The sequence below is a fragment of the Oryctolagus cuniculus genome, chromosome 10, assembly GCF_051225735.1.
Source record: "Oryctolagus cuniculus isolate XC-2025 breed Fujian yellow rabbit chromosome 10, ASM5122573v1, whole genome shotgun sequence".
NCBI lineage: Eukaryota > Metazoa > Chordata > Mammalia > Lagomorpha > Leporidae > Oryctolagus > Oryctolagus cuniculus.
The window spans coordinates 60,216,384-60,243,449 of NC_142876.1; the positions used below are offsets into that span (position 1 = coordinate 60,216,384).

General features: G+C 42.7%; 1 protein-coding gene across 3 annotated transcripts in view; it reads right to left on the reverse strand.

Moving 5' to 3' along the window:
* MYOM1 (myomesin 1) overlaps window positions 1–27,066 on the reverse strand; it is a 166,952-nt gene that overhangs the window by 76,496 nt on the left and 63,390 nt on the right. For all 3 annotated transcript variants that reach the window (XM_070050417.2, XM_002713606.6, XM_089305875.1), the window contains exons 11-14: window positions 17,703–17,844; window positions 14,933–15,132; window positions 13,094–13,150; window positions 2,338–2,462 (exon numbers count right to left, since the gene is read on the reverse strand). In XM_070050417.2, coding sequence (XP_069906518.2) covers window positions 2,338–2,462; window positions 13,094–13,150; window positions 14,933–15,132; window positions 17,703–17,844 — 524 coding nt within the window. The remainder of the gene's footprint in view (window positions 1–2,337; window positions 2,463–13,093; window positions 13,151–14,932; window positions 15,133–17,702; window positions 17,845–27,066) is intronic.

Consider the following 27,066-nt stretch of genomic DNA (forward strand, 5'->3'; position numbering starts at 1 on the left):
AGAAGACACAGTGGAACAAGAAATCTAGGAGTGTTGGAGACTAGTTCATCAGATTCCCTGGATAATAAACTCCTATATATCAACCATTTCTAGGCTCATGGACAGAGCACAACCAGTTGAAAGCCTGCAATTATAACAGGAAATTGCATGCTTTATATGCCTGCAAATCTCAGGTACAAAGTTCTATGTAGAAGTGTGAGCAGCACAGGGGTAACCCATGAGGCAGCTTTCCCAGTGCATGAACATTCTTGGGATGGAAATATGCCATAGGATATGAGTGAGCCATTTCCCTTTAGAAGGTCAACCTATCAGAAGTGACTCATCAGGAATAATCTCAGACTTAGCCTGGAAGAGTGTGACATTTGGATAGTTACGTAAAAATTGTGCGCCAGGTCTCTCGACATGTTCTGCATCCCCAATACTTCAGCATCCGGTGTGCTCAGTAAGTGTGGACTGTGCAACGTACAGCTTCTCTACTCGATGTTGTGCTCATAAACATCCCCTTCTAGTCCATTCAAATAGGTGTGCAGATGGGAGAGTATTTAAATTTCAACCAGAGATTTAGATGTATTTGGGTCTAGGGAACTTACAGATTTCTGTGGCAAAATAAGAGTTTGACTAGAGAAAATGTTCCACCAAAGCCAACGTTGGCTTAAGCTAAGAAAATGTTTCCAAAACAGGTTGTTATGTGTCATTATAATAGGAAAGATGGTAATTACTGTCACAGGGGCTATTCAGAACTCTCCCCGTGGAGCATTTCAAAGAGATTCAGTGGGGGTTTGTATTAAACACATCAGAAAAGGAACATCTATCTATCACTTTATTCTTGCCCTCTATTAAAAGAAAAAGCTTAGAATGCTACTCAAGTTACAATTAACCGAGGCAAATACCTAGACAAAATAAAAATATAAACTTTTAATAGTATTTTTATTAAACCATACTCTCTAGGAAGATGTACATACTGCATGTGGAAGAGATGATACGTTTATTGTTACCAGTGTGCTAGGGATAAGCAGGAAGTGTGGAGGCATGGAGTTCAAAGACATGAACTAAACCTGCATATTAAAAGCAAATAATAGGGGAAATCACAGACCCTAGCATGTTTAGCTCCAGTATAATTTTCTCAAGAGCCATGGGTTTGAAGTAATTACAAGGCCATAAGGAATAGAGATAGAGAGGTTTTTAGGGAATTAATTAAATTCCTTATATTTTCACAAAAAAACTTTCTATAATTTTATTATGAAAGTAATGCTATCATTTACTTTTATAAAACTTTGAAGTACAAGCATTTGAACAGTTGTTTCTTTATTCTGAAAAAAAAGCAAATAACTACCAATAAAAGTGCTAATGTTCTTATATAGCATACTTACTTTGCTTCATTTTCTTAATTATAACCTAATAAAAACTTCAACAAATAGATTTTTAACTTGATTTTAAATTCTCTTTAAATATCCTTTTCCAGTGGCCCTGACCCTATTTACCAAGGACTTCTTGTTCTCCTTAGGCCTGTGCCTTGCCTTGCAGGTGCTCCTGTGTTTCTGCTCGGGCAGCTGGGTCAACTCGCCTGAATGTCCTGGCCAGGTCTTGATTCACGTCCAGGAGTTGGGCATGCATGCCCCTCAGGACTTCCTTCTACTATAGGTGTGATTGATTCACATCATTTTCATTCTTCCCATGCATCCTAGGTCTTCATTATATGCTCTACTCTCCAATGTTCTAATCCCCAACATAATTGTAAGATATCTGGGGAAAGAACCAGCTAATATCTTACATCATTTTCTCATTCCCTGATCCCACTATACCACCTGTACTTAAAGTGGAACTAACCATGTGAGAGCTTGTTGTCTTCAACTCTTCAAGCCATTTGAAAGTATCCTAAGTTCTCCAGCTCTCTCTCCCACCTATTCTCATCAGTGTTCATTTTCTACTATAGAAAAACAAGTGGCAGAAAGATGAAAAGCCATGACCAGAGCAAGGAGACACAGCAAGTCTGTAGAATACACTGTCTTATAGGCAATCTACAGTTTCAGACGCCATCCCATACTTATAGGGGTTCTGATTCTGCATCTTTGGATCTCTCAGGCAGCTGTGGGTTAGTTTTTGGGGATCCATAGACCTCCCTGAACTTTCAGGCAAAGTGCTGTGTGATACATATTTTTCTTGTAGAAAGATTTCATAGTTGACAAGGTTTTAAAGGGGTCAGGGCCTTCCCACCCTCCTCCTTCAGGACACCCCCACACTCCTCCCTCACTCCACTTTCCCCAAAAATTTAATCCCTATTTCTTTAAGGAAATCTTTAGAAAGTATTATGAGATAATGTTGATTCTGGCGTCTTACCTTTTCCACGAAATACATAATGCCCTCATGGCCACGCTGGCCAGGGGGCTTCCAGCTTAGCACCACATAGCTCCTCGTGGCCTCTGTGACAGAGAGCTCTGTGGGGGGGCCAGGAACAATGCCCTCTGAAAAACAATAAGGAGAAGTGAGAGGCACAAATTCTAGGTATCCCAGGATACTCAGAGGGCTATAAGATGCTTCTCTCCCCAACAAGGAAGAGCTAATTATGGCTTCTCATATAAAGAAGTTCCTTGTCTCTAAAATTTCATTCATTCATTATTGGATTCATTATTCAAATGCCATTGAGCATTTAGTGCACAGAGTTAAAGAATCTGGAAACTGTTCCTGTCTTGGAAGAGCTTACAAATGAGTTGGTGAAAAGAGCAGTTGAACAGCACAGGCCGGGGTGTGCTCATGTGCTAAAGGACAAAAAGAACAGACTGTAGTCAAGAGAGTGTTAGATGGTGGTGGGTCTACCGTGTCAAGGTCTACCAGATGTGGTGAAATAAGGTTGGTCTACCTGGCTCTACATCATGGTTTATTCCAGTCTTAGTAGGAAAACATTAGGTACTCCAAAAAATATTGTGGAAAAGGTGGAATTAAAGATAAGTTTAATGTCAGCACCAGCTGAGGGGCAAGATACAGACACTGATTTTGAAACCCTCCCTGGGCCAGCGCCATGGCTCACTAGGCTAATCCTCCGCCTTGCAGTGCCGGCACACCAGGTTCTAGTCCCGGTCGGGGCGCCGGATTCTGTCCCGGTTGCCCCTCTTCCAGGCCAGCTCTCTGCTGTGGCCCGGGAGTGCAGTGGAGGATGGCCCAAGTGCTTGGGTCCTGCACCCGCATGGGAGACCAGGAGAAGCACCTGGCTCCTGCCTTCGGATCAGCGCGGTGCGCCAGCTGCAGCGCGCTGGCCGCAGTGGCCATTGGAGGGTGAACCAATGGCAAAAGGAAGACCTTTCTCTCTGTCTCTCTCTCTCTCACTGTCCACTCTGCTTGTCAAAAATAAAAAAAATAAATAAATAAAAATAAAAAAAAGAAACCCTCCCTGTATATTGTCAAAGCCATTCTGATTCTGAACAATGATGGTGATCCGCTTTTTGCCAAATACTATGAGGGCATCTAGCCCAGTGTCAAGGAGCAAAGGGACTTTGGGAAGCACATTTTCAACAAGGTCCATCTGACTGACAGTGGAACTGCCGACAGCAGCACTGCTCTGCAGTTTTACTGACTGGCAGCTCCTGGGAAAATGAGCTGATGCTTATGGGTGTTCCGAATGGCCTGTTCCACTCATGAGCCAGATGCATAGGAGAAGTGTAGAAAAGTGAGCTGTCGAGTTCACCGAGGGGCTTCTCTTGCCTGCAGATGGCACTGCAGAGGGAGGGGTTGCCTGGAGAGTGGTCCCAGCAAGTGGCAGACTGGGTGGCATCAAGGAGTGAAGATGTTGCTGTTACGGAGCAGACCATGGCTCAGACGCTGGGCAACCAGAGAACAGATCAAGGGCCACTTACTCTGTGAAGACCCAGTGTTTCTGGTTCTTTACTCCTCACAAAGCTGCATGTCTGCTGGACTTCTCACCCAGTCTGCCAAGTGATGCTCGCAGGTCATCTCAGGGGTCACAAGGGATCCTTAAATCTCCACCTCGTCTGTAATGGTCTCCCCGAACCCTCCCTAAACACTTCCGGCTCTTTCTGCCTGTTTTTGCAGCTCTGAGAGTAAAGCTCTCGGCAAATTGGATGCAAGGCAAGAGAAGTTCTCTCCTTTCCAGGCTGGATTACAGTCCCGTGCTCCAACCCTTTGCTTTCTTCCTCAGCTTCAGGGCCCTTTGCTGTGGCTACACTGCAGATCAAAGCAGGAGGGAGAATACGGTGAGCATTCTCCCTCCCTTTGCCTCGATGCTGCCCTCATCTCAACATAGACTGTGTTCTATAGAATGAGTGAAGGTGGAGGTGAGTAGGGATGAATCTAAATTCAGCTGCTGCCGAGCTCCCTGGCCTTGGCATTTCCCCCACTTCTTCTTACTGTCTGGTCCTCTGCCTTGGATGAGAGATTGGCAGTGGACACAGTAGAAGAAACAGTGATTTAAATTTTATTGGAGAAAGCTTATAAAACTTATTCTTGGGGGCCGGCGCTGTGATGTAGTGAGCCAAGCCTCCACCTGCAACACGGGCATCCCAAATGGGTGCCAGTTAGTATCCCAGCTGCTCCTCTTCTGATCCAGCTCTCTGCTATGGCCTGGGAAAGCAGTAGAAGGTGGCCCAAGTGCTAGGGGCCCTGCAGCCCCATGGGAGACCCAGAAGAAGGTCCTGGCTCCTGGCTTCAGATAGGTCAACACCAGCCATTGCAACCTTTTGGGGAGTGAATCAGTGGATGGAAGACGCTCTATCTCTCCCTCTCTCTGTAACTCTGCCTCTCAAATAAATAAATAGTAAAATTAAAAAAAAAAACTCATTCTCAACCCTGATCCTGGCATGTAGCCTCAAAACTGCTGTGGTCTGTGATGCTCATCATGAGAGGGTTCACCCCTTGGGCAGGCACCTTATGCTTCACCACTACTGCCTATGGTGTCTTTGCTGGATTTGTCCCCTCCTATACCCTAGAGCCAAGCCAGTTCCTGGAAGTAAAACTCCATTCTAGTCATTGGAAAAAGAACTGGGGAAGGACTGAAATGTATGACTTAGGCCTTCAGGTTCTCTCAGTCCCCTGAGCTTCCCCACAAGCATTTACTCCTTGGCCTCAGGACTGCCATGTGCTGTTGAGCCCTCCTCTCTCTCTGCCTTGGTCTTATACCCAAACAGTAGGTCTGGGCTCTTCCCCTCCCGCAGTCATCGACAGAGGTGCCTTTCCTTTGGGAATGGATTTCCCCAGGAGGTGGAGGTTGGAACAATGCTCACTGTTGAGTCTAATCCTTCTCAACCAAAAACTTCCTCTCCACAAAAAAAATCTTAAAAAAAACAACAAAACACAGGCCGGCACAGCGGCTCAATAGGCTAATCATCCGCCTGCGGCACCGGCACACTGGATTCTAGTCCCGGTAGGGGCACCGGATTCTGTCCCGGTTGCCCCTCTTCCAGGCCAGCTCTCTGCTGTGGCCCGGGAGTGCAGTGGAGGATGGCCCAAGTGCTTGGGCCCTGCACCCCATGGGAGACCAGGAGAAGCACCTGGCTCCTGCCTTCGGATCAGCACGGTGCGCTGGCCGCAGCACGCCAGCTGTGGCGGCCATTGGAGGGTGAACCAACGGCAAAGGAAGACCTTTCTGTCTGTCTCTCTCACTCTCTAACTCTGCCTGTCACAAAAACAAAAACAAACAAACAAACAAACAAAAAAAACAACAACAAAACAAAACAAAAAAACCTTCCTGAGACTTAAGAATCTTGCCCTACCCACTAACAGCCAGTTCTCCATCACTGAAATGGAGCAAATTACTGGTCATCTTTGTATAAGAGGTCCATGCAGGCAGGAGATGGCCACCTTCAGGTACTGTGCAAAGGGGAAATAAAACACTTTTTTTTCCCCAAAGAAGAAAAAAGGTAAATTTACTTTGTTGCTAAAAATTTTTGAAATCTCAGCATAGCTTTTTCATAATGTATTTTCCACGAACTTTTGGAGATCCTGTGCCCAAGAAGCTTCCTAGGGGCTGGCACTGTGGTGTAGTCGGCAAAGCTGTCACCTGCAAAGCCAGCATCCCATATGGGTGCTGGTTTGAGCCCCGGCTGCTCCACTTCCGATCCAGCTCTCTGCTATGGCCTGGGAAAGCAGTAGAAGATGGCCCAAGTCCCTGGGCCCCTGCACCTGCATGGGAGACTAGAAGAAGCTTCTGGCTCCTAGCTTTGGATCGGCACAGCTCCTGCTGTTGCAGCCCATGGGGTGCAGGGCCCAAGCACTTGGGCCATCCTCCACTGCCTTCCCGGGCCACAGCAGAGAGCTGGCCTGGAAGAGGGGCAACTGGGAAAGAATCCGGCGCCCCAACCGGGACTAGAACCCGGTGTGCTGGCGCCGCTAGGTGGAGGATTAGCCTATTGAGCCGCGGCGCCGGCCCAGAAGATTTATTTTTATATCCAGTTAGGGTTGCTAGGTAAATTAGAGTATGTCCTGTATTTTTACTTGCAAAATCTTTGCCACAAATTTGTTTAATAGAGTCGCTGTCTCAGCATCCATTTTTAAGCTGACATAATTTGTCTGATGCCCAGCTGTACCCAGTCACCGTTGGCCTAGTTAAGACTTCCCTTTGCTGTGGGGTTGTTTTCCATCTAGCTTGCTTGTTCCTTATTCCACTGACTCAAAACTTAGCACATCCTACAGGCGCTAATCATAATGAAGTCTGATGGCCAATACCTTAGTCATGTGTTTTTGTTAAACTATTTTAAACTCCCATGAGAAAGCCTAAGCATACCATCCATGGACTTCAGAAGACTTACTTAGTCTCACAGGTCTTTCTCTCTCCCTCCCTCCCTCCGTCCCTCCCTCCCTCCCTCCACCCACTTGTTGAATGTCTCCATAACGAAAGTATGCCTGGAAAGGATCAAATTGTTCTCAGAACAACACTTAAGAGTACTTTGGGGGCCGGCGCCGCAGCTCACTAGGCTAATCCTCCGCCTAGCGGCGCCGGCACACCGGGTTCTAGTCCCGGTCGGGGCGCTGGATTCTGTCCCGGTTGCCCCTCTTCCAGGCCAGCTCTCTGCTGTGGCCAGGGAGTGCAGTGGAGGATGGCCCAAGTGCTTGGGCCCTGTACCCCATGGGAGACCAGGAAAAGCACCTGGCTCCTGGCTCCTGCCATCGGATCAGCGCGGTGCGCCGGCTGCAGCGCGCCGGCCGCGGCGGCCATTGGAGGGTGAACCAACGGCAAAGGAAGACCTTTCTCTCTGTCTCTCTCTCTCTCACTGTCCACTCTGCCTGTCAAAAAAAAAAAAAAAAAAAAAAAAAGAGTACTTTGGGGGCCGGTGCTGTGGCGTAGCAGGTAAAGCCGCTGCCTGCAGTGCTGGCATCCCATATGAACACCAGTTCAAGTTCGAGTCCCGGCTGCTCCACTTCTGATCCAGCTCTCCACTATGGCCTGGGAAAGCAGTACAAGATGGCCCAAGTCCTTGGGCCCCTGCATCTGCGTGGGAGACCCAGAAGAAGCTCCTGGCTCCTGGCTTTGGATCGGCACAGCTCTGGCTGTTGCAGCCAACTGGGGAGTAAACCAGCGGATGGAAGACCTCTCTCTCTCTGCCTCTCCTTCGCTTTCTGTGTATCTCTTTCAAGTAAATGAATAAATCTTAAAAAAAGAGAACTCTTCAAGCTATATATATATATATATATCTAAAAAAGAGTATTTTGAGAAATACAAAAATATCCAGCATCAAACAATGTAAACTCAAAGTGCTGGACACCTAATAACAATTACATGTTTGTGAAGAAGAAATAAAATCATATCAAGGAGAAAAGTTAATCAAGATAAACGAAACCAGAAATGATACAGATGATAGAATTAGTGTCACCTGCGATTTACAGAATTACTAGACAAGAACAATTATTACATATGTATTCTAAATGTTCAAGTGGATAAAGATTAAATATGCTGATTAAAGACATGGGAAATATAAAAATGATCCAAACTAAACTTCTGGAAATGAAGCTCACAAAGTCTAAGATGAAAATACTTAAGCCAGAATTCATATCAGGAAAGACTGAAGAATAGGTTAGTAAACTTCGTGACAAAGCAATAGAAATGATGCAAAACAAAACACTGGAAGAAAATATTGAAAGGAAAAATGGACATAGCATCAATGAGCTATGGGACAATTTCAAGTGGTTTCAAGTGGTATATAATTGGGATTCCTGAGAAGAGAGAGGCAGTACAAGGAGAAAAATTTAAAGAAATAATGGTCCAAAATCTGATGAAAACTATAAACCCACAGATTTTAAAAACGTACAACTTTAAGAAAAAAGATACATAAATAAAACTACACAAGTGCACATCACTGATTATGCATAATTATTATTATTTCTAAGACTAGTGATAAAGATAATAACTTATGAGCAGATAAAATAAAAGATTACACATTGCATGTTGAAGAACAAAAGTAGGAATGACAGTAGTCATTCTTGTATTGCAGATCTGCACTATAACAAACCCAGCTCTTTAAAGTACTGAAAGAAAAACTGTCAACTTATAACTCTATACTCACTGAAAATACATTTCAAAAAGGTGAAGGGGCAGGTGTTGTGGCTCGGAGGGTTAAGCTGTGCCTTGCTGTATCTGCATGCTGTACCAGAGTGCCAGTTCTAGTTCCCTGCCAGGCAGCAGATGATGGCTCAATTATTTGAGTTCCCGCCATCTACATGGGAGACTTGGTGGGAGTTCCTGACTCTTGGCTTCAACCGGGCCCAGCACACCGCCCGCCCCCCATCCCCCACATTTAGGGAGTGAAACAGCACACGCGTGCTCTGTTACTCTGCCCTTCAAATAAATACAAATACTGTACAAATAAATATAAAATACTGTCATTGAGGACATCAATAAAATTTGTAAAACTCAAGTGAAATCAGGTCATAAAAAGGTAAGATACAAGTATCAGAAATCAGGGAGGTAACATTTCTATAAATGCTGCAGATACTAAAAGGATAATAATGCAATATGAACAATTTTATAAATGAATGAATTCCTTGAAAGATGAAAATCATCAAAGCCTACTAAAGAAGTAAATCAGCTTAACAGCCCTATATTTATTTTAAAAATTGAATTTGTAGCATAAAATCTTCCCTCAAAAACCCTTCAGACCTAGATGGCACTACTGGTAAAGTCTACCAAATGTTTAAGAAAGAAATAAGAAAAATTCATGTAAACTCTTTCAGAAAATTCAAGTACAGAGAATGCATCTCATTCAATGAGGCCAGTATTACCCTGAAATCAAAACCAAAGACTTTACTAGAGAAAACTACAGACTAATATCCTTTATGAATAAGTGCAAAACATACTACAAAATTTTAGTATACAAAATATAACAATATAAAGATACACAGCATAGTCAACTAAGTTCATCCCAGGAATGCAACACTGATTTAAATAAAACAATATAATTCACCGGGTTAATGGGGAAAAAAGCCTGATTACCTCAGTAAGTATAGAAAAAGTGTTTGACAAAACTTAATATCCATTCCTATTTTAAGTTCTCAGCAATCTGGGATTAAAAGAGATCTTGCTTAAGCTGTTAAAGGGTGTTTATAAAAAACAACAACAAAACTATACTTAATGTTAGACTTAGTGGTGACAAATTGAATGCTTCGTCTTTGAGATGAAAAGTTTCATCACTTTTATTCAACATTGTACTGGAGGTACAATCTGGAGCAAAAAGGGAAGTTAAAGAAATTAAACGCATCCAGGTTGGAAAAGAAGAAGTTAATTTATCTTTATTCACAGATGACATAAACTTGTGTTAGAAAGTCCCAAGGAATTCACAAAAAAGACTATGGTTGTGAGAATTAACCAATTAGTTCAGCAAGTTTTAAATATACAAGATCAATCTACAAAAGACAGCTTTTTTTTTATAATTAGCGCCAAAAATAAGTAGAAAAGCACTACCATTTATAATATCATCTGGAATATGAAATGCTTAAGAAAAAAATCTGAGCCTGAGCCGGCGCCGCGGCTCAATAGGCTAATCCTCCGCCTTGCGGCGCCGGCACACCGGGTTCTAGTCCTGGTCGGGCGCCGGGTTCTGTCCCGGTTGCCCCTCTTCCAGGCCAGCTCTCTGCTGTGGCCCGGGAAGGCAGTGGAGGATGGCCCAAGTGCTTGGGCCCTGCACCCCATGGGAGACCAGGAGAAGCACCTGGCTCCTGCCTTCGGATCAGCGTGGTGCGCCGGCCACAGCGCGCCAGCCGTGGCGGCCATTGGAGGGTGAACCAACGGCAAAAGAAAGACCTTTCTCTCTGTCTCTCTCTCTCACTATCCACTCTGCCTGTCAAAAAAAGAAAGAAAGAGAGAAAGAGGAAGAGAGAGAGAAAGAGAGAGAAAGAGAGAGAGAAAGAGAGAGAGAGAAAGAGAGAGAGAGAGAGAGAGAGAGAAAGAAAGAAAGAAAGAAAGAAAGAAAGAAAGAAAGAAAGAAAGAAAGAGAAAGAAAGAAAGAAAGAAAGAAAGAAAGAAAGAAAGAAAGAAAGAAAGAAAGAAAGAAAGAAAGAAAGAAAGAATCTGATGAAAATGTACAGGAATTGCACATCAATATACTAAACTGAAGGAAATTTTTAAAAACCTAAATAAATGGAGATATATGCTAAGTTTACGAAATGGAGAACTTGATGTAGTTAAAATGTCTGTTTGGATTCAGTAGAATATCAATTGAAATCCCAACAGGATTTTTTGTAGAAACTGATAAAGCTGATTTTAAAATGTATATGGAAATGTAAAGACTTAGGGCAGTCAAAACCATTTTGGGAAAACAATAAAACTAATATTAGAAAATTTGCACCACCCAATTTTAAAATTACCAAGCTTATATATGACAGAGAGAGGGGGAGAGAGAAAGAGAAAGAAACCTATAAAAGCTGCAGTGGTGAAGGCAGCATGGTATTAATGTAGACAAAATAAAATTGACCAATGCAAATTCCACACATAGATCCACAAAGATGTAATTAACCGAGACAACGGTGCCAAGGCAAATTCAATGGGAAAAGGATAATATTTTTAACATATGCTGCTTAAAAAGTCACACGCAAATAATATTAATGGAGGTCCTTACTTCACACACAATACAGAAAATATTAACTTGAGATGAATCACAGATCGAAATATAAGAGCTTTTCTATAACGTTTCTAGGAAAAACTATAGAAAAATACTTAATTGGGGCCGGTGCTGTGGCACAGCAGGTTAAAGCCCTGGCCTGAAGCACCGGTATCCCATATGGGCGCCGGTTCGAGTCCTGGTTGCTCCTCTTCTGATCCAGCTCTCTGCTATGGCCTGGGATAGTAGTAGAAGATGGCCTAAGTCCTTGGGCCCCTGCACCTGCATGGGAGACCCAGAAGAAGCTCCTGGCTACTGATTCCTGGCTTTGGGTAATCTCAGCTCCAGCCGTTGTGGCCATCTGGGGAGTGAACCATCAGATGGAAGACTTCTCTCTTTGTCTCTACCTCTCTCTGTAACTCTGTCTCTCAAATAAATAAAATAAATCTTTTTTTTAAAGATGTATTTATTCATTTGAAAGTCAGAGTTTCGCAGAGAGAGAGAAAGAGAGACAAACAGACAGACAGACAGAGACAGAGAAAGAGAGAGAAAAGTCTTCCATCCGCTGGTTCACTCCCCAATTGGCCGCAACGGCCGGAGCTGCGCCAATCCGAAGCCAGGAGCCAGGAGCCAGGAGCTTCTTCCGGGTCTCTCTCGTGGGTGCAGGGGCCCAAGGACTTGGGCCATCTTCTGCTTTCCCAGGCCATAACAGAGAGCTGGATTGGAAGCGGAGCAGCCAGGACTAAAACCGGTGTCCATATGGGATGTCGGCACTTCAGGACAGGGTGTTAACCTCTGCGCAACAGCACCAGCCCCAGTAAAATATATCTTTAAGAAAAAAAAAGTGGCCGGCGCCGCGGCTCACTAGGCTAATCCTCCGCCTAGCGGCGCCGGCACACCGGGTTCTAGTCCCGGTCGGGGCGCCGGATTCTGTCCCGGTTGCCCCTCTTCCAGGCCAGCCCTCTGCTGTGGCCAGGGAGTGCAGTGGAGGATGGCCCAGGTGCTTGGGCCCTGCACCCCATGGGAGACCAGGAGAAGCACCTGGCTCCTGCCATCGGATCAGCACGGTGCGCCGGCTGCAGCGCGCCGGCCGCGGCGGCCATTGGAAGGTGAACCAACGGCAAAAGGAAGACCTTTCTCTCTGTCTCTCTCTCTCACTGTCCACTCTGCCTGTCAAAAAATTTTAAAAAAAAAGAAAGAAAAAAAGTAAAAATACTTGGATTTGACAAAGATATCAAACTGCACAAAAATGGCAAATAAGCACATCAAAAGATGCTCACAGTTATTAGAGAAAAGCACATAGAAATCACAAAAAAAAAAACCATAAACCCACAAGAATGACAAAATGACAAACATTGATCATACCAAGTAGTAGTGACAATGTGGACTGACTAGAACGCTTATATAATGCTTGAGGGAATGTAAAGTGGTACAATCACTTTGGAAAACAGGTGGAAATTCCTTTAAAAATTGCCCACACTCCTTCCACATAATCCACTCATTCAACTGCTAGTCTTAGCCTAGAAAAATGAAAGCGTATGTCTGCACAAACATTTATGAATGTTCATAGAAGCTTTCAACAGTGAATGGATAAATAAGTTGGAATGAATTGATACATATATCAATATAGATAATTATGCTGATTGAAGAAAACTAGACAAAAATGAGCAAGATTCTATTTATCTAAAATGTTGAATAAAGCAAAGCATAGTACAGAAAGCAGATCAGTGAGAGCCTGGTGATGGGGATGGAAGGAGGCATGGGGAAACTTTAGAGATGATTATGTTCATTATTTTGATCATGGTGATGGTTTCATGGGTGTGTAAAACTGATGGAATTATATATTTTATACATGTGCAATATATTGTATGACAATTACACCTCAATAAAATTTTAAAAATAAAATGTCATTCGTGGGCAATATGTTACTTTATCATTCTCAGATGATTTAGAATGTTCTTCCCAGAAGATCTTAAATAATTTACACTACCCTTAATGCAAAAACTAAACTGCATAACAAAATGTCAGCAATAGTATCTGGTGAAACTGGGTTTTACCTGTAGGTTCTTCTTCAGTGACAATTATCTGTCCAGTCCAGGGTGCTGATGGGCGACCTGAATAGAGACAAATACGAAAATCACAGACATTCATATATGCAGTCTCATCTGCACTGATCAATTGATAAATTGCTCAAATCAGACACCAATGATTCTGTTAATAAATTTACTTAGAGTATTTTCCTATGAGTTTACTCAAACATGTTTGTGGTATTGGTGGTGGGAGGGGTACATAGCCCCTGTCTTCAAAGGACTCAACAATCTGCTAGAACTTAGAGTCTTTCTGGACTGATAGGATCAACCTTTTTTTAATTGCACTTCCACAAGCTAGGTAAATAACCTGTGTTCATGGAACAACTAAATATGGATCTCCTGAAATATGTAAGCTTTCGCATCCCTTTTTAAGAGAGTAATGTAAGTTTGGGAGGTATGACGGTTATTTATCTGCAACAATGAAGATGAAGGAGGAGAAAGGGCACTGATCTGGCAGCAAAGCTTGGTAAAAGCAATTTTTTCCCCATACATTTTGAAAAGTGTTATCTATAAAGGAAATCAGTTTAGATCTTAAGTCAGGAAAATGAATGAGCCAGGCTTAAAGTTAAAGAGGATATTCATTTCTGTGATCCCATAAACACCAAAAAGAGGGAATGGCTCAACTCTTGCTTTAATCATAGGATATTTTTCACAAGAGTTTGTGCAAAAATAGAACAATGACAGAGAAGATAACATTTCCAACTCAAACAAATCTTATTTTGATTGGAATTTATTAAAAAGGCATAAATGACAGTATGAGATGGAATTTGCTAGTTTTAAGAAAGATGGAGGGAGGTCAGACGGTTTGTGAAAAGCAAGCAAGGAGCTGGACAAGGCACAGTCACCAGGGAGAAAGTGGCAGCATTTTACTTTGATGTTATGTTGCCATGAGAAGTGTTAAAAATAAAGAATAGCACTGTAAATACGTCATGGACCAGCAGTCCCCAAATAGGGTGATTTTTGTCTCCCAGGGCACATGTGGCAGTGTCTGGGGAGTTTTGACTGCCACAGCTGGGAGGTGGTGTGTGCTATAGGCATCTGTGGGTAGAGAGCAGGGAGGCTGCAAGGCAGCCTACAATGAATAGTCTCTCCGCCTCAAAATAATATAGAGCCAAGACTGGGAAGTCTGGTCACAGATCAAAATGTTCCTACCCAACAGTTCTTGTACTGTCATTTTATGGCCCTACTATCAGGGATGCCATATGGGCTCCCATGGAACAAACATGGCATAATTCACGCATCATGGTGAAATTAAGGCCTAGGGCATAAATACATGAAAAAATTGTTTTTGACCAAGATGGTCAAAAAGTTCCTTGAAGTTAGTATTATGAAAAAACTATGCATGGATTTTAACATTTTTTGCATCAAAATAAATTTGTTTTAATTCCATTTTTCACGAACTTTTTAAAGTACCCTTATAATGTTTGCATCTGATTTGCTTTCCATATATGAAAATGATTATGCTGAGATATTAATGCTCTAAAGGCAGACTTTAAGGTTCAATACTTCACCTTGAGCCAAAAATAAAACTACATTTGGAATGCACTAGTTATTTTTTTTGTTTTTGTATTTCATTCCACACACAATGCCTGGAACTCAGTTTAACAGGGTAAATTTTTCTGAAAAGTAAAATAAAATAAAGCTCTTAAGAGAATGTTTGAGTAAAAATCAAATACTTATTTTGTTTTTGGGTTTCCTCTCCCCCTTAGGATATACTCAGCAAAAATTTCTTGTTTTCAGCTCCCTCTAGTGGAAGGGAGAGGAATAGTCTTGCCATTAAGCCCATGAAAAATGAAAAAGGCTTACTTTTCAATCTAGCTTTCTCAGCGGGATCCAGAGCAGCCACAGGCTCAGAAACTCGAGAAGGCAGGCCTATTCCAGTTTTATTCACAGCTCGAACTCGGAAGATATAGGAACGACCTTCTATCAATCCAGTGACAGGAAAACGAGCAAACTTCACAGGTGTGTCATTGCACTGAGACCAGCTGTCTGTGCCCACTTCACATCTAAGAGGGAGAGAGATTCACAATATTGGGAGAAGTATGGTTCATTGGTAACCATAAGGACGCAGAATCACCCAGTTGCTTCAGATCTTCTTGGTGTGAAACATCCAGCTCAGGTGTGGCTCCCTGGTTAGCCAACTGCAGGCACAGAGTTTCATTCAAAAGCAATGTGCCTTCCTTAGTAAGTCCAAAGAAGCCTCATATCACTCCTTACCTCATTCAAAGAAGTCAACGAGGGGCCTTGTATGCTAAGTGGAGGAAGCTGGGGAAAACAAGAAGCCAGCAGGTATCTGTTTCTTTACACTGGACAAGTTTAGGGGGAGGATGCCCCAACCATCTCTCTGGCTCATGCCATCAATTCTACCATTAGTGACTTCTTTCTTTGACTTCTTCAGGTATTTTTCTTTAAAATGGAAGCATTATTGAGAAATTCATCACCTTAAAAGATATTTTACACTATTTGGAAGATAGCTCACCACATTTTCTCACTTGAGGTCACCACATTCCATGTGGTTATGTAGAAGGGTGATGGGGTTAATGCTATATGTTTGTTTCTTTAATAAATGAGATTGATAAGAGGCTAGGGGATTTGCAGGCCTGGCAGGGAAAGATTACATAGCTGGAAATGCTACTTTCCAACTGAATACTTCTACAGCAGTACTGGAAAAATAAAGGGTCACTCCTCAAGGGACATATGTTGTGCTACTGGCCTGATCAACAGAGCTTGAGGGACTCAATATGACTGAGTTACACAGCATTAGGATTAAGGAAGTCTACCATTTTTGGCAAGCAGAGCAGTCCACTTTTAGTTGATATCAGTTCCCTAACATGGCTGTGTCTAGAGTCCACAATTCTCAAATGATTCTCACAGGGGTAGCATGTGCCAATGGTGTCCACAGTTTGTGTGGGTCAGGGGTGTATCTTCCCTTTCTTGCTACCACTTTGCATCTTTGAAAAAACAGTAGACGTTTTCTTCAGTGTTATGTCAAGTGCTGTCAATATAGCTTCAATGCCTCCTTCCATCCATTTTCCCATAAATCCTCCTTTTGTAGAAATTCTGGAGCCACTGTGGTTGCAGAATGGCACAAGGCTGAGAGGACTAGGACAATTCTTCTACTACCCTTGTCTCCAGAGAGTCTGCCAGGACTCACAGACATTCCCTTCCCTGTGCAACACTGTCATTTTGACCCAGTGATCCGTGATCACCCTTCCTAGCCTCATGTGGACAGATAGAGGAGTCGCTTCTCTAGAAGCTTCTTCAGCATATTGCAGCAGCAAGTGTACAAAGCTATAGCCAGACTGATAAGTGGATTCTAGTTCTGCTACTTCCTATGTGTGTGACCTTAAGTGAGTGAGTATTTCCTCACTGATATGTGGTCTTGGATCACCTTTCTGTGTATAATAATAGTGCCAGTTAGCAGTTCACATATGCAAAGTGTTTAGAACAATGCATGTGCGTAATACATGGTTAATAAATATTAGCCAGAATGTAGTTATTTTTATTATGACTCAGGCAAGAGGAGAACAAAATGTACTGATTATTTCTAGTCTTTCACTGATCTAAGTTTGAAAATACCTTGGGAATTTGCCAAAGACAATAAAACAGACACTGAAAGTATGAAAAACAATCTTTCTAAACCTTCATAATTCATCATTACTAAATGATGAGATAATTAGGAAGTATGATTTCATGTATAGTGTTAAACTGTATATAATTTATTATAGCTATTTCTCTGATGGTATTAAACCTAAGGGGCAATATTTACTAATTGCTATAAATATGAGGCTTAAGATACCTTGATGCAAACACATTATACTACAGTGACACAGATTAACTGTTCTGGGTGATTTCTACAATCAGATTTCATCATCCAAAATTGAAAAGAGAATTAGAGCAACTATGTGAATAGAAACTAAGTCAGAGAAAAATGTATGTAGACCAATAGCCTAGATTTTTTATCTGTACTCCATATTCACATTGTCTAAACTCACTGAATAATAACATATAAAACCCAGTTCCAGTAAATATCAGAGTCTCTAAGTTTAGAGACTGTAAACCACAAGAACTGGTAGGGCATAATTTAATACCACTGGGTTTTGTTATTTCTTATATAACTTAAAAAACTTGAAACTATATCTTGAAATGTAAACAAGATTGTGTTAATATTCCTAACATCAACATCCTTAAATTACCAAATACAGGGAATACCAACTATTTCACTTCAAAAGTGGCCTCTATTAGGTCTACAAATTCTTAGCATTCTTGGAAAACTAGTAACTTGTGCTGGGAGTCAGCTTCAAAGGATTGATCTTTGGAATTTAGGTAAATGGATAAGTAGGTAGATATGAATATAGAGACAGACAGATATGAGTGTGTCTATGTGTATATAAGTATATACTTGTAGAAAGACAGAGACAGAGAGAGAGATAAAGAGAGTCAAAGAGACAGGCAGAGACACAAAGAGAAGGATGAAAGGAGGAGACCAGACAAGAAAATACTAAAGAAATGACAGAAATCAAGTATGCACCTCTAAGGGTAAGCAACATTGACTGAAGTTAGACTAAGCACTAACTTATCAATAAAATATCCCAGGATAGGACTCCCTCCATCTACAGCTGGCTGCTTCCAGGAGATGATGATATAATCTTTGTTGGCATCCAAGCACATCACATCCAAGGGCGCCGCTGGGGCTCCTTCAATCTCCGCATCAGCATCTGTGGAGACACAGAAGGAACCATTAGCCCTCGCATACATGCTGTTAGCGAGGTAGGTGGGGTCAGTGCCCACATTTCTTATCATAATACAGTGGTGGCCACATCTCGGCCCCAATAGAGCAAGCTTCAGATCTTGTAATCTGATTACCAACAAAACAGTGTATGCTTTTCACTCTCAGTAGTAAGAATATTATATGTTAGAAAATAGAAAGGACTCTGCAAAGAACCCACGACTTTTGCCTCATGGCCCCTAAAGTCCAAAATATTCCAAAAGAAAACATGAAGATACTGGAGATTGCTATCAGACAAGTTGTTTGTGCCAGCAATTCTGTTTTGAAGACATTGGTTGTGCAATGTTACTAAGAAACTATGAAAGCCTCCAACAGGGGACAAATGGCCCCTTCTGTCCCCTTCTGGATGCATCTACAATAGAATGAGCTTTGCCTAATTCTATGCTGGACACTACCATTTTGAAAGAGAAAGGAGAAGATTCATTGTAATCAAATTATTGTTTCCAAGTAGAAGATTCAGACACATTAACCACATCTAAGCTTAATTTATCTAAGTTTAGGAAAGATCAAGACAACATAAGAACAGAGGACAGAGTGACTGATGATGAGATGGAATCCCTCAGACACAGCTAAATTAGTGAGTCACTGCTGTTTTCAGGAGTGGAAAGGGAATAAAAATATTCAGTTAGTAACCTTTTAAAAAAAATCACTGGGGCCAGTGTTACGGCATAGCGGGTAAAGCTGCCACCTCCAGCACCAGCATCCCATATGGGCACTGGTTCGAGTCCCAGCTGCTCCATTTCTGATCCAGCTCCCTGCTAATGTGCCTGGGAAAGCAGTGAAAGATGACCCAAGTCCTTGGACCCTGCACACATGTTGGAGACCTGGAGGAAACTCCTGGCTCCTGGCTTTGGTATGGCCCAGCCCTGGTCCTTGTAGCCATTTGGGAGTGAACCAGTGGGTGGAAGATTCTATCTAGATCTAGATCTAGATCCAGAGATCTAGATCCAGAGATCTAGATCTAGATCTAGCTTCTGTAACTGTGGATTTCAAATAAATAAAAGAAATCTTAAAAAAAGAGAGAGGGGGCTGGTGCCATGGTGCAGTAGGTTAATCCTCCACCTGTAGCACAGGCATCCCATATGGATGCCATTTCTAGTCCAGGCTGCTTCTCTTCCAATCCAGCTCTCTGCTGTGGCCTGGGAAAGCAGCAGAAGATGGCCCAAGTACTTGGGCTCCTGTACACTTGTGGGAGACCAGGAGGAAGCTCCTGGCTCCTGGCTTCAGATCGGTGCATCTCCGGCCACGGTGGCCATTTGGGGAGTGAACCAATGGAAGGAAGACCTTTCTCTGTCTCTCCCTCTCACTGTCTGTAACTCTACCTCTCAAATAAATAAATAAATCTTTAAAAAGAGAGAGAGAGAAAATCGTTAAGATAAGAAGCAGAGTCCCCAGGGGAGATTCCTCCTGGCATCTGATAAACACTTTCATAATTCCAGTTGGTAGAAGCAGCTGAGGCATGCAGGAGCCACTCACCCTGGGGAAAACATTCCTGTTGACTGCACAAACGCTATGCTTTCCTATAATTTACATTTCAGTGATGCTCGTGAGAGGCTAAGACAGTTGAACTCAAATCACGTGGGTTCTGAACATTTTGTTTCTTGCCCCCATGAACTGGCACGAAAGTGTCTGTAGGTAAGTATCTTCTGCAGAAGGCTATAGGAAAATATAACTAAATCATCAGCTTAACACTAAGTGTGGAGTCCCTGCATATCACACCACAGGAAATGAGTGTTTAGTTGCAGAGAAATGTCTCTCCTTCCAGACTTGGAGAGCGCTGGGTGGGGAGGATGGTGCTTCGGGAGGTGAAGGGAGCACAGAGCTAGAATGGAAGTAGGGGGCTGAGGCCGACAAGCCTGAGGGGTGCAGTGGGCAGCCTCTTGCCACGCCCCTCTGCTAAAGGCCCCTGCTGTAACAACCAGCAACTCCCACAGTGACAGAGTGGAGTTTAGTTGGCAGAGCACACGTTGCACAGGTCCATAGTGGGGATATGCTGAATGGAGCCTGGCAGAGACTAGGCGTTCAGGGAACTATTTTTCAGTATTTTTACAACATTGCTTGGCATAGGCTTGTTAAGGGTGACAATCATTCAGGTTACTTAAGCATTCATTTACTCAATACTCTTCTGGGTGCTAGATGCAGAAATTACAAAATAATGTCTTTCAAGAAGTTACACCATAATGCGGGGAACAAAATCTAGTTGGAATGACAAGAGCACAACTGTGGAGCAAGGCCACAGAGCAAGTGGCTGCAGCAGCTGCTGGGCAGTGTCAGGCCCACTGCCACCATTAATCCTCTTCCCTTCTCTCTGCCCTGCCCTCTCCTAACCCTCCAAATAGCCAGAATTTTTGTGGGTTTCCTGAACTGGGTCAAAAATTAGCCCGATACTCTTGATATTCTGACCTCTTGCCCAGACTATAAGAAACTGTTTTCAGAATGTAAGTAATTCTATCGTTTGTCTTTATTATAAAAGTAGTGCATGCCTATGAGATATATGCTAATCAAAAATTTTAAAATCTCTCTTCATTAGATAATTAATTCAGAGATAACTAACATATTGGCCAAAATGCTTTCAAAGTTTTTTCAATATAAACTCAAAAATAATTATTCTTGAAATAAAGGAAATTATACTACATATCTTCATGTAAACCAGGTTTCCTTTGTCTGTTTTAAAGATTTATTTATTGGGGCCAGCGCTATGGAGTAGTAGGCTAGGCCTCAGCTTGCAGTGGTGGCATCCCATATGGGCACCAGTTTGTGTCCTGGCTGCTCCTTTTCCAATCCAGCTCTCTGCTGATGGCCTGGAAAACCAGTGAAAGACAGCCCAAGTGCTTGGGCCCCTACACCCATGTGGGAGACCAAGAGGAAGCTCCTGGCTCCTGATTTTGGTTCGGCTCAGCTCTGGTCATTGTGGCCATTTGGGGAGTGAACCAACAGATGGAAGACCTTTCTCTCTGTCTCTCCCTCTCTCTGTCTGTAACTCCATCTCTCAAATAAATAAATAAAATATTTCAAAAAAAAAAAAAAAGACGTACTTATTTACTTGAGAGATGGAGTTACAGAGAGAGAGAAGGAGAAAGAGAGAAAGAGATATCTTCCATCCACTGGTTCTCTTCCTAAATGGCTGCAATGGCTGGAGCTTGGCTAGACTGAAGCCAGGAGCCAAGAGTTTCTTTCAGGTCTCCCACTTGGGTGCAGGGGCTCAAGCACTTGGACCATCTTCTGCTGCTTTCCCAGGTGCATTAGCAGTGAGAGGGATCAGAAGTGGAACAGCAAATGTTCGAACTGGGACCCATATGGAAAGCCAATGCTACAAGTGGTGGCTTATCCTGCTACACCACAATGCTGGCCTCTAAACCAATTTTCTTGATATATTTCTGTATCAATAAACATAGGTATACATCATTATTGCTGTGTGGTATTCTATTATTTATAAGGAATATCTTATTATATAATATTATAAATATTATTTATAAGGAATATCTGTTAGACTTTACTGTATAACCCCTATATTGGCAGGTGTCTAGCTTTCTCCCTTTTTTCCTAAGAACAAACATTTTGTCATCTTTATCCACTGAAGTTCCTAGAACTGGAATGATTAGAAATGACTGCTTTCAATACACAGTGCAAAAACACCCTGAGAAAAGTTAAACCAATTTACACTCAGCAGCCAGAAATAGCTATGCCGGTTCCTCCATTTCTTTACCCCAGGGGCTTTTTAAAAATCAGTGATGGTTAAAAATATCTCATTTCAATTTTCAACGCTTGATTACTAGTGAAGATTTTTTCACTTATTTGCCATTTGCAATTCTTCTTCTGTGACAGTTCTCTCCCATCTTCCTTTATCATTCTTTGTGTGTTGTGTGTGTGAGAGTGTGAGAGAAAGAGAGAGAGCCTTCACAATTACTCAAAGAAATTCATTAAAATGGAATTAGAAGGTAAGTTTATTTTGGTGCAAAAAATTTGAAATCCACATCTAGTTCTTAAAAACTATTTTAAAAAATTATTTTTTTGACAGAGACAAGGAAAGACAGACAGAGAGAGTGTCCGTAGCATGGTTCACTCCCCAAATGCCTACAACAATTAGGATAGGGGCAGACTGAAGCCAGAAGCCAGGAACTTAATTGAGGTCTTCCGCATAGGTGACAGGGACTTAATGACTTGAGTCATAAAAACTGCTGCCTCCTAGGGTCTACATTAGTAAGAAGCTGGGGTCAACAGCCGGAGGTAAGTATTAAACTCATGTACTATGACATGAGACACAAGCATATAAACTAGCATCTTAACCACTAGGCCAAATGTGTGCCCTCACCTATAATTTTTTCATAATATGTATATTCCATGAACTTTTTGAAGAGCATAGATTCCAAAAATTTTTTGTAGCAAAATAATCTTTTGCTTTCCATTAAATTTTTGAAGTACCCTGATACAGAAAAGCCTAGAAGAACATGTAAAAAAAAATAAAGAAAGAAGATTGGGTATCTCCACATAATGAATTACAGATAATATGACTTTTTTTTTTTACTTTTTTGCTTATTTATATTATATATTACAATAATCACACACTATCTATGAAATAAAAATCTTGACAATGGGGACCAGTGCTGTGGGGCAGCAGGTTAAAGCCCTGGCCTAAAGTGCCAGCATCCCATATGGGCGCCGGTTCTAGTCCCAGCTGCTCCTCTTCCGATTCAGCTCTCTGCTGTGGCCTGGGAAAGCAGTAGAAGGTGGCCCAAGTCCTTGGGTCCCTGCCCCTATGTGGGAGACCCGGAAGAAGCTCCTGGCTCCTGGCTTCGGAGCCATCTGGGGAGTGAACCAGCAGATGGAAGAACTCTCTCTCTCTCTCTTTTTCTCTCTCTCTCTCTGTCTCTACCTTTCTCTGTAATTCTGTCTTTCAAATAAATAAAACAAATCTTTAAAAATAAATAAATAAAAAATAAAAATCTTGACAAAATTTATACAGTTCTGCAATTGTTTCTACAGACATGTGTTGCTTTATATACTGATTATTCTGGTACAGAAGCTATTTTCTATTTTCTTCTTTTTAAAGACATTTATTTGAAAGGCAGAGTTACAAAGAGGCAGAGGGTGAGAGAGAGAGAGAGAGAGAGAGAGGTCTTCCCTCTAGTGATTTACTTCCCAAATGGCCACAATGGCCAGAGCTGGGCTTACCCAAAGTCAGGAGCTTCTTCCAGGTCTACCATGTGGATGCAGGTGCCCAAGGACTTGAGCCATCTTCTACTGCTTTCTGAGGCCATAGCAGAGAGCTGGATTGGAAGTGGAGCAGCTGGGACTCAAACCAGTACCCATATGGGATGCTGGCATTGCACGTGGCAGCTTTACCCACTGCGCCACTGCACTGGCCCCAGAAGCTATTTTCTAAGCACTGAAAATAGCAGAGCTCCACAACAATGCATTGAATTGGCTTCCTGCAGCTCAAAGGATAAAAAGTTTTGAAAATACATAAAGTATATTTTAAAACACTGGGTCATGGGCTGGGTGTGGCGCAGCAGGTAAAGCCGCCACCTGTGACATCAGCATCTGATATGGCACTGGTTTGTGTCCAGGCTGCTTTACTTCAAATCCAGCTCCCTGCTAATGGCCCAGGCAAAGCAGCAGAAGACAGCCCAAGTGTTTGGGCCCCTGCACCTATATGGGAGACTTGAATGAAGCCCTTGGCTTTGGCCTCGCCCTGCCCCAGCCATTGTAGTCATCTGGGGAGTGAACTAGTGGATGGAAGATCTCTGTTTCTGTCTCTCCCTCTCTGTGACTCTGGCTTTCAAAATAAGAAAATAAATAAATTTTTCAAACACTTGGGAAGTTTCTCGAACAAACAAACATAAAACGCAGAAATTCTAGTGTTACTACCTGACCAGGTTCTGACCAAGTTCTTGACTCATGCAAAGAATGAAAGACACAGACAGGAAGGAGTGAGCAAAAGCAGGTTTATTGATAAAAGAAAAGGCAGAAAAGATTCTTGGCACCAAGAGAAGGTTCTAGAAGAAGAAATCGTCTGGCTTGTTTTGGGGCATAGTTTATATCTCGGTAAATGGGGACTTCTTTCAACTGGCTAAGATGTCAATCCTGAAAGTAAGATACCAGCAGAGTATCAGCCAATTAGCCGTTGTCAGCCAACTTGTTTTCACAAGGGTTCTCAGGTACTTTTGTGGCTAAGGGCTTTTCTGAGCTCCCCCACTCAGAATTTGCAGCTAGACACTTAGGCTCCTCCTGAAAACATGCTCCTCTGTGGGTGCCTCAGTTAACATTTGGAGAACCGAGCTTCCTGCGGCTGCCTCGTGGGTTTTCCAAGAATCAACCTTGTACACAGTTTTTACACACTTAGTTTCTCTTGCTGAGAGCAGGGGCCAGTATCCTTTCTGCCTGCCTCACTGCAGCCCCTTCTGTCTCCTCTCTTAATATGACCCAGCATTTTCATTTGTATGTCCATATCTAAGAGAAATGAAAACAGTCTCGTGATGAATAGATACGTTCATCGAAGCATCATTCATAATAGCCAAAGAGTAGGAACAAACCAACTGTTCATCCACTGGTGAATTATAGACAATGTCAAGCCTATCCATACATTAGAATACTGCCCAGTAGTGATATCACAGTACTACTGTGTACTACTATGTGAATGAACAGAAAACGTGCTAAGTGAAAGATGACATATGTAAAATACACATTTATCTAGAAATGTTCAGAAAGGCTAATATACAGAGAGAAAGTAAATTAGTAGTGGCCATCAGATATACTGGGTGTGGAAGGGAGAAATAGGCATGAAATTTTGGGTGACTGAAATGTTCTCAAAGTGAATTTTAGGTGAAAGTTGCACAAATCTGCAAATATACTAAATAGTAATGAATTGTACACATAACATGAATCAATCTTATGTAAATTAGACTTTTTTGAAAAATTTAAAATATATCATTTAAATTTGTCAGTGAAATATTTTCCTAAAAGTTGTGAAATTCACAACACATTTGCTGAAATTTATCTTTCTAGTTTTATCTTTTCCATTCTTTCACATCTAATAAATTGTAGAATTTGTCCATTTCCTTAAGTTATGGATTTGAAAAAAGGGATAAGTCTAAATTTCAAATATCCATATCTTCCCCCTGCCTGTAGTTAGTCACGTGAAATGCTGACCTTAACCTAGCAGAGGGGTCCCATCTGGGTATGGACCCTGAGAAATGTTGAGGAACCCTACACAGTGCCAGGAACAGAGCTCCCAGAACAAATCCATGAAGAAAGCCCCAAAAGATAACAAAGGTTTTTTGGGAGAGCTTAAGATGCACTCTGGTTCAGCTAAGACAACTGAGAGCAGAGGCAAGGGCCTGGCTTATTCAGTCCTCATCTAGCCAGGCCTAACAAGATGGTTTGGCCAAAAAAATCAACTTGCTGATGGGCTCCTGTGTTAGTATTCATGGCAATGTATGCAGAAGGCAGCTCCTCTTTGTCTCCAACAATATCTAATTTTTCACACCATCTTCTGTAGAGGAAGAAGCCTGACACATTCTCCATGTCACAGATTTTCATACACCTTTGTCAGGTGCTTGTCATTTGTTATTCAACGTTGGTATAGTATAAACAGTAAAGTGTCCCCAGTGTCCATTCTTCCTGTTTTCTTTTTCTTTTGGTACAAGAACCAAAAGCAGGGCAGGGGCCAGCGCAGCGGCTCACTAGGCTAATCCTCCGCCTTGCGGCGCTGGCACACCGGGTTCTAGTCCCGGTCGGGGCACCAGATTCTGTCCCGGTTGCCCCTCTTCCAGTCCAGCTCTCTGCTGTGGCCAGGGAGTGCAGAGGAGGATGGCCTAAGTACTTGGGCCCTGCACCCCATGGGAGACCAGGAGAAGTACCTGGCTCCTGGCTCCTGCCATCGGATCAGCACGGTGTGCCAGCCGCAGCGTGCAGGCCGCGGCGGCCATTGGAGGGTGAACCAACGGCAAAGGAAGACCTTTCTCTCTGTCTCTCTCTCTCACTGTCCACTCTGCCTGTCAAAAACAAAACAAAACAAAACAACAACAACAAAAAAAAAGCAGGGCAGGGAACGTGGCTGGCCACCTAGAGACTACCCAACCCACCTCCCTGCATGGATGAGGTATGTGTGCCTGCCTAGAAATGGCTGAAATGGCCTAGAGCAGTCAGGTAGGTCATAGTGGAATAACGGGACTTGGAACATTGAATGACTGTATTAAGCAGAACCATCTGGACCACTGCCTACCTTCGGATTGACATAAGAGAGATAGAAACTTTTTGTTGTTTCATTTCAGCAGCTTAGCCCATACCCAAATAAATTGTGACTGAGGGATTAAAAGGCTTACCTAGGGACCAGTGTTTTCACACAGTGGGTTAAGCTGACGCCAGCAATACCAACATCCCATTTGACCGATGGTTCAAATCCTGGGTGCTCTACTTTTTTTTTTTTAAGATTTATTTATTTATTTGAAAGAGTTAGAGAAGGCGGGGGGAGAATCTTCCATTTGCTGATTCATTCCCCAAATGGCTACAATGGCTGGGGCTGGGCCAGGCCAAAGGCAGGAGCCAGGAGCTTCCTTCAGGTCTCTCACATGGGTGCAGGGGACCAAGAACTTGGGACATCCACTGTTGCTTTTCCAGGACACTAACAGGGAGCTGGATTAGAAGTGGAGTGGCTGGGACATGAACTGGTGCCCACATGGGATGCCACCACAGCAAGATGGCAGCTTAACTGGTTGCACCAGAACTCAGGCCCTGGTGCTCTACTTCTGATCCAGCTCCTTGCTAATCCTCCTGGGAAAGCAGCCGAAGAAACCTAAGTACTTGGGTCCCTGCCATCCACATGGGAGACCAGGATGGAGTTTCAGCCTTCTGGTCTCTCTGCCTGGCCCAGTCCTAACCATGTTGGCCATTTGGAGAGTGAACCAGTGTAGGGAAGAATCTCTCTTTCACCCTCTGTCTCTACCCACCCCCCAACCCTTCTCTCTCTGTTTCTACCTTTCTCTGTTAACTCTTCCTTTCTAATAAATAAATAAATCTTTAAAAAAATTGCCTATTTCTTAGTTTCATTTCTGCTTCTAAGGTGAGGCTTTTGTAAAACTACTGTACTACTTTAGGCCTTAATTTCTGCATCTTAAAATTAGGGTTGGATTAGAATGGCAATCCTTATTTT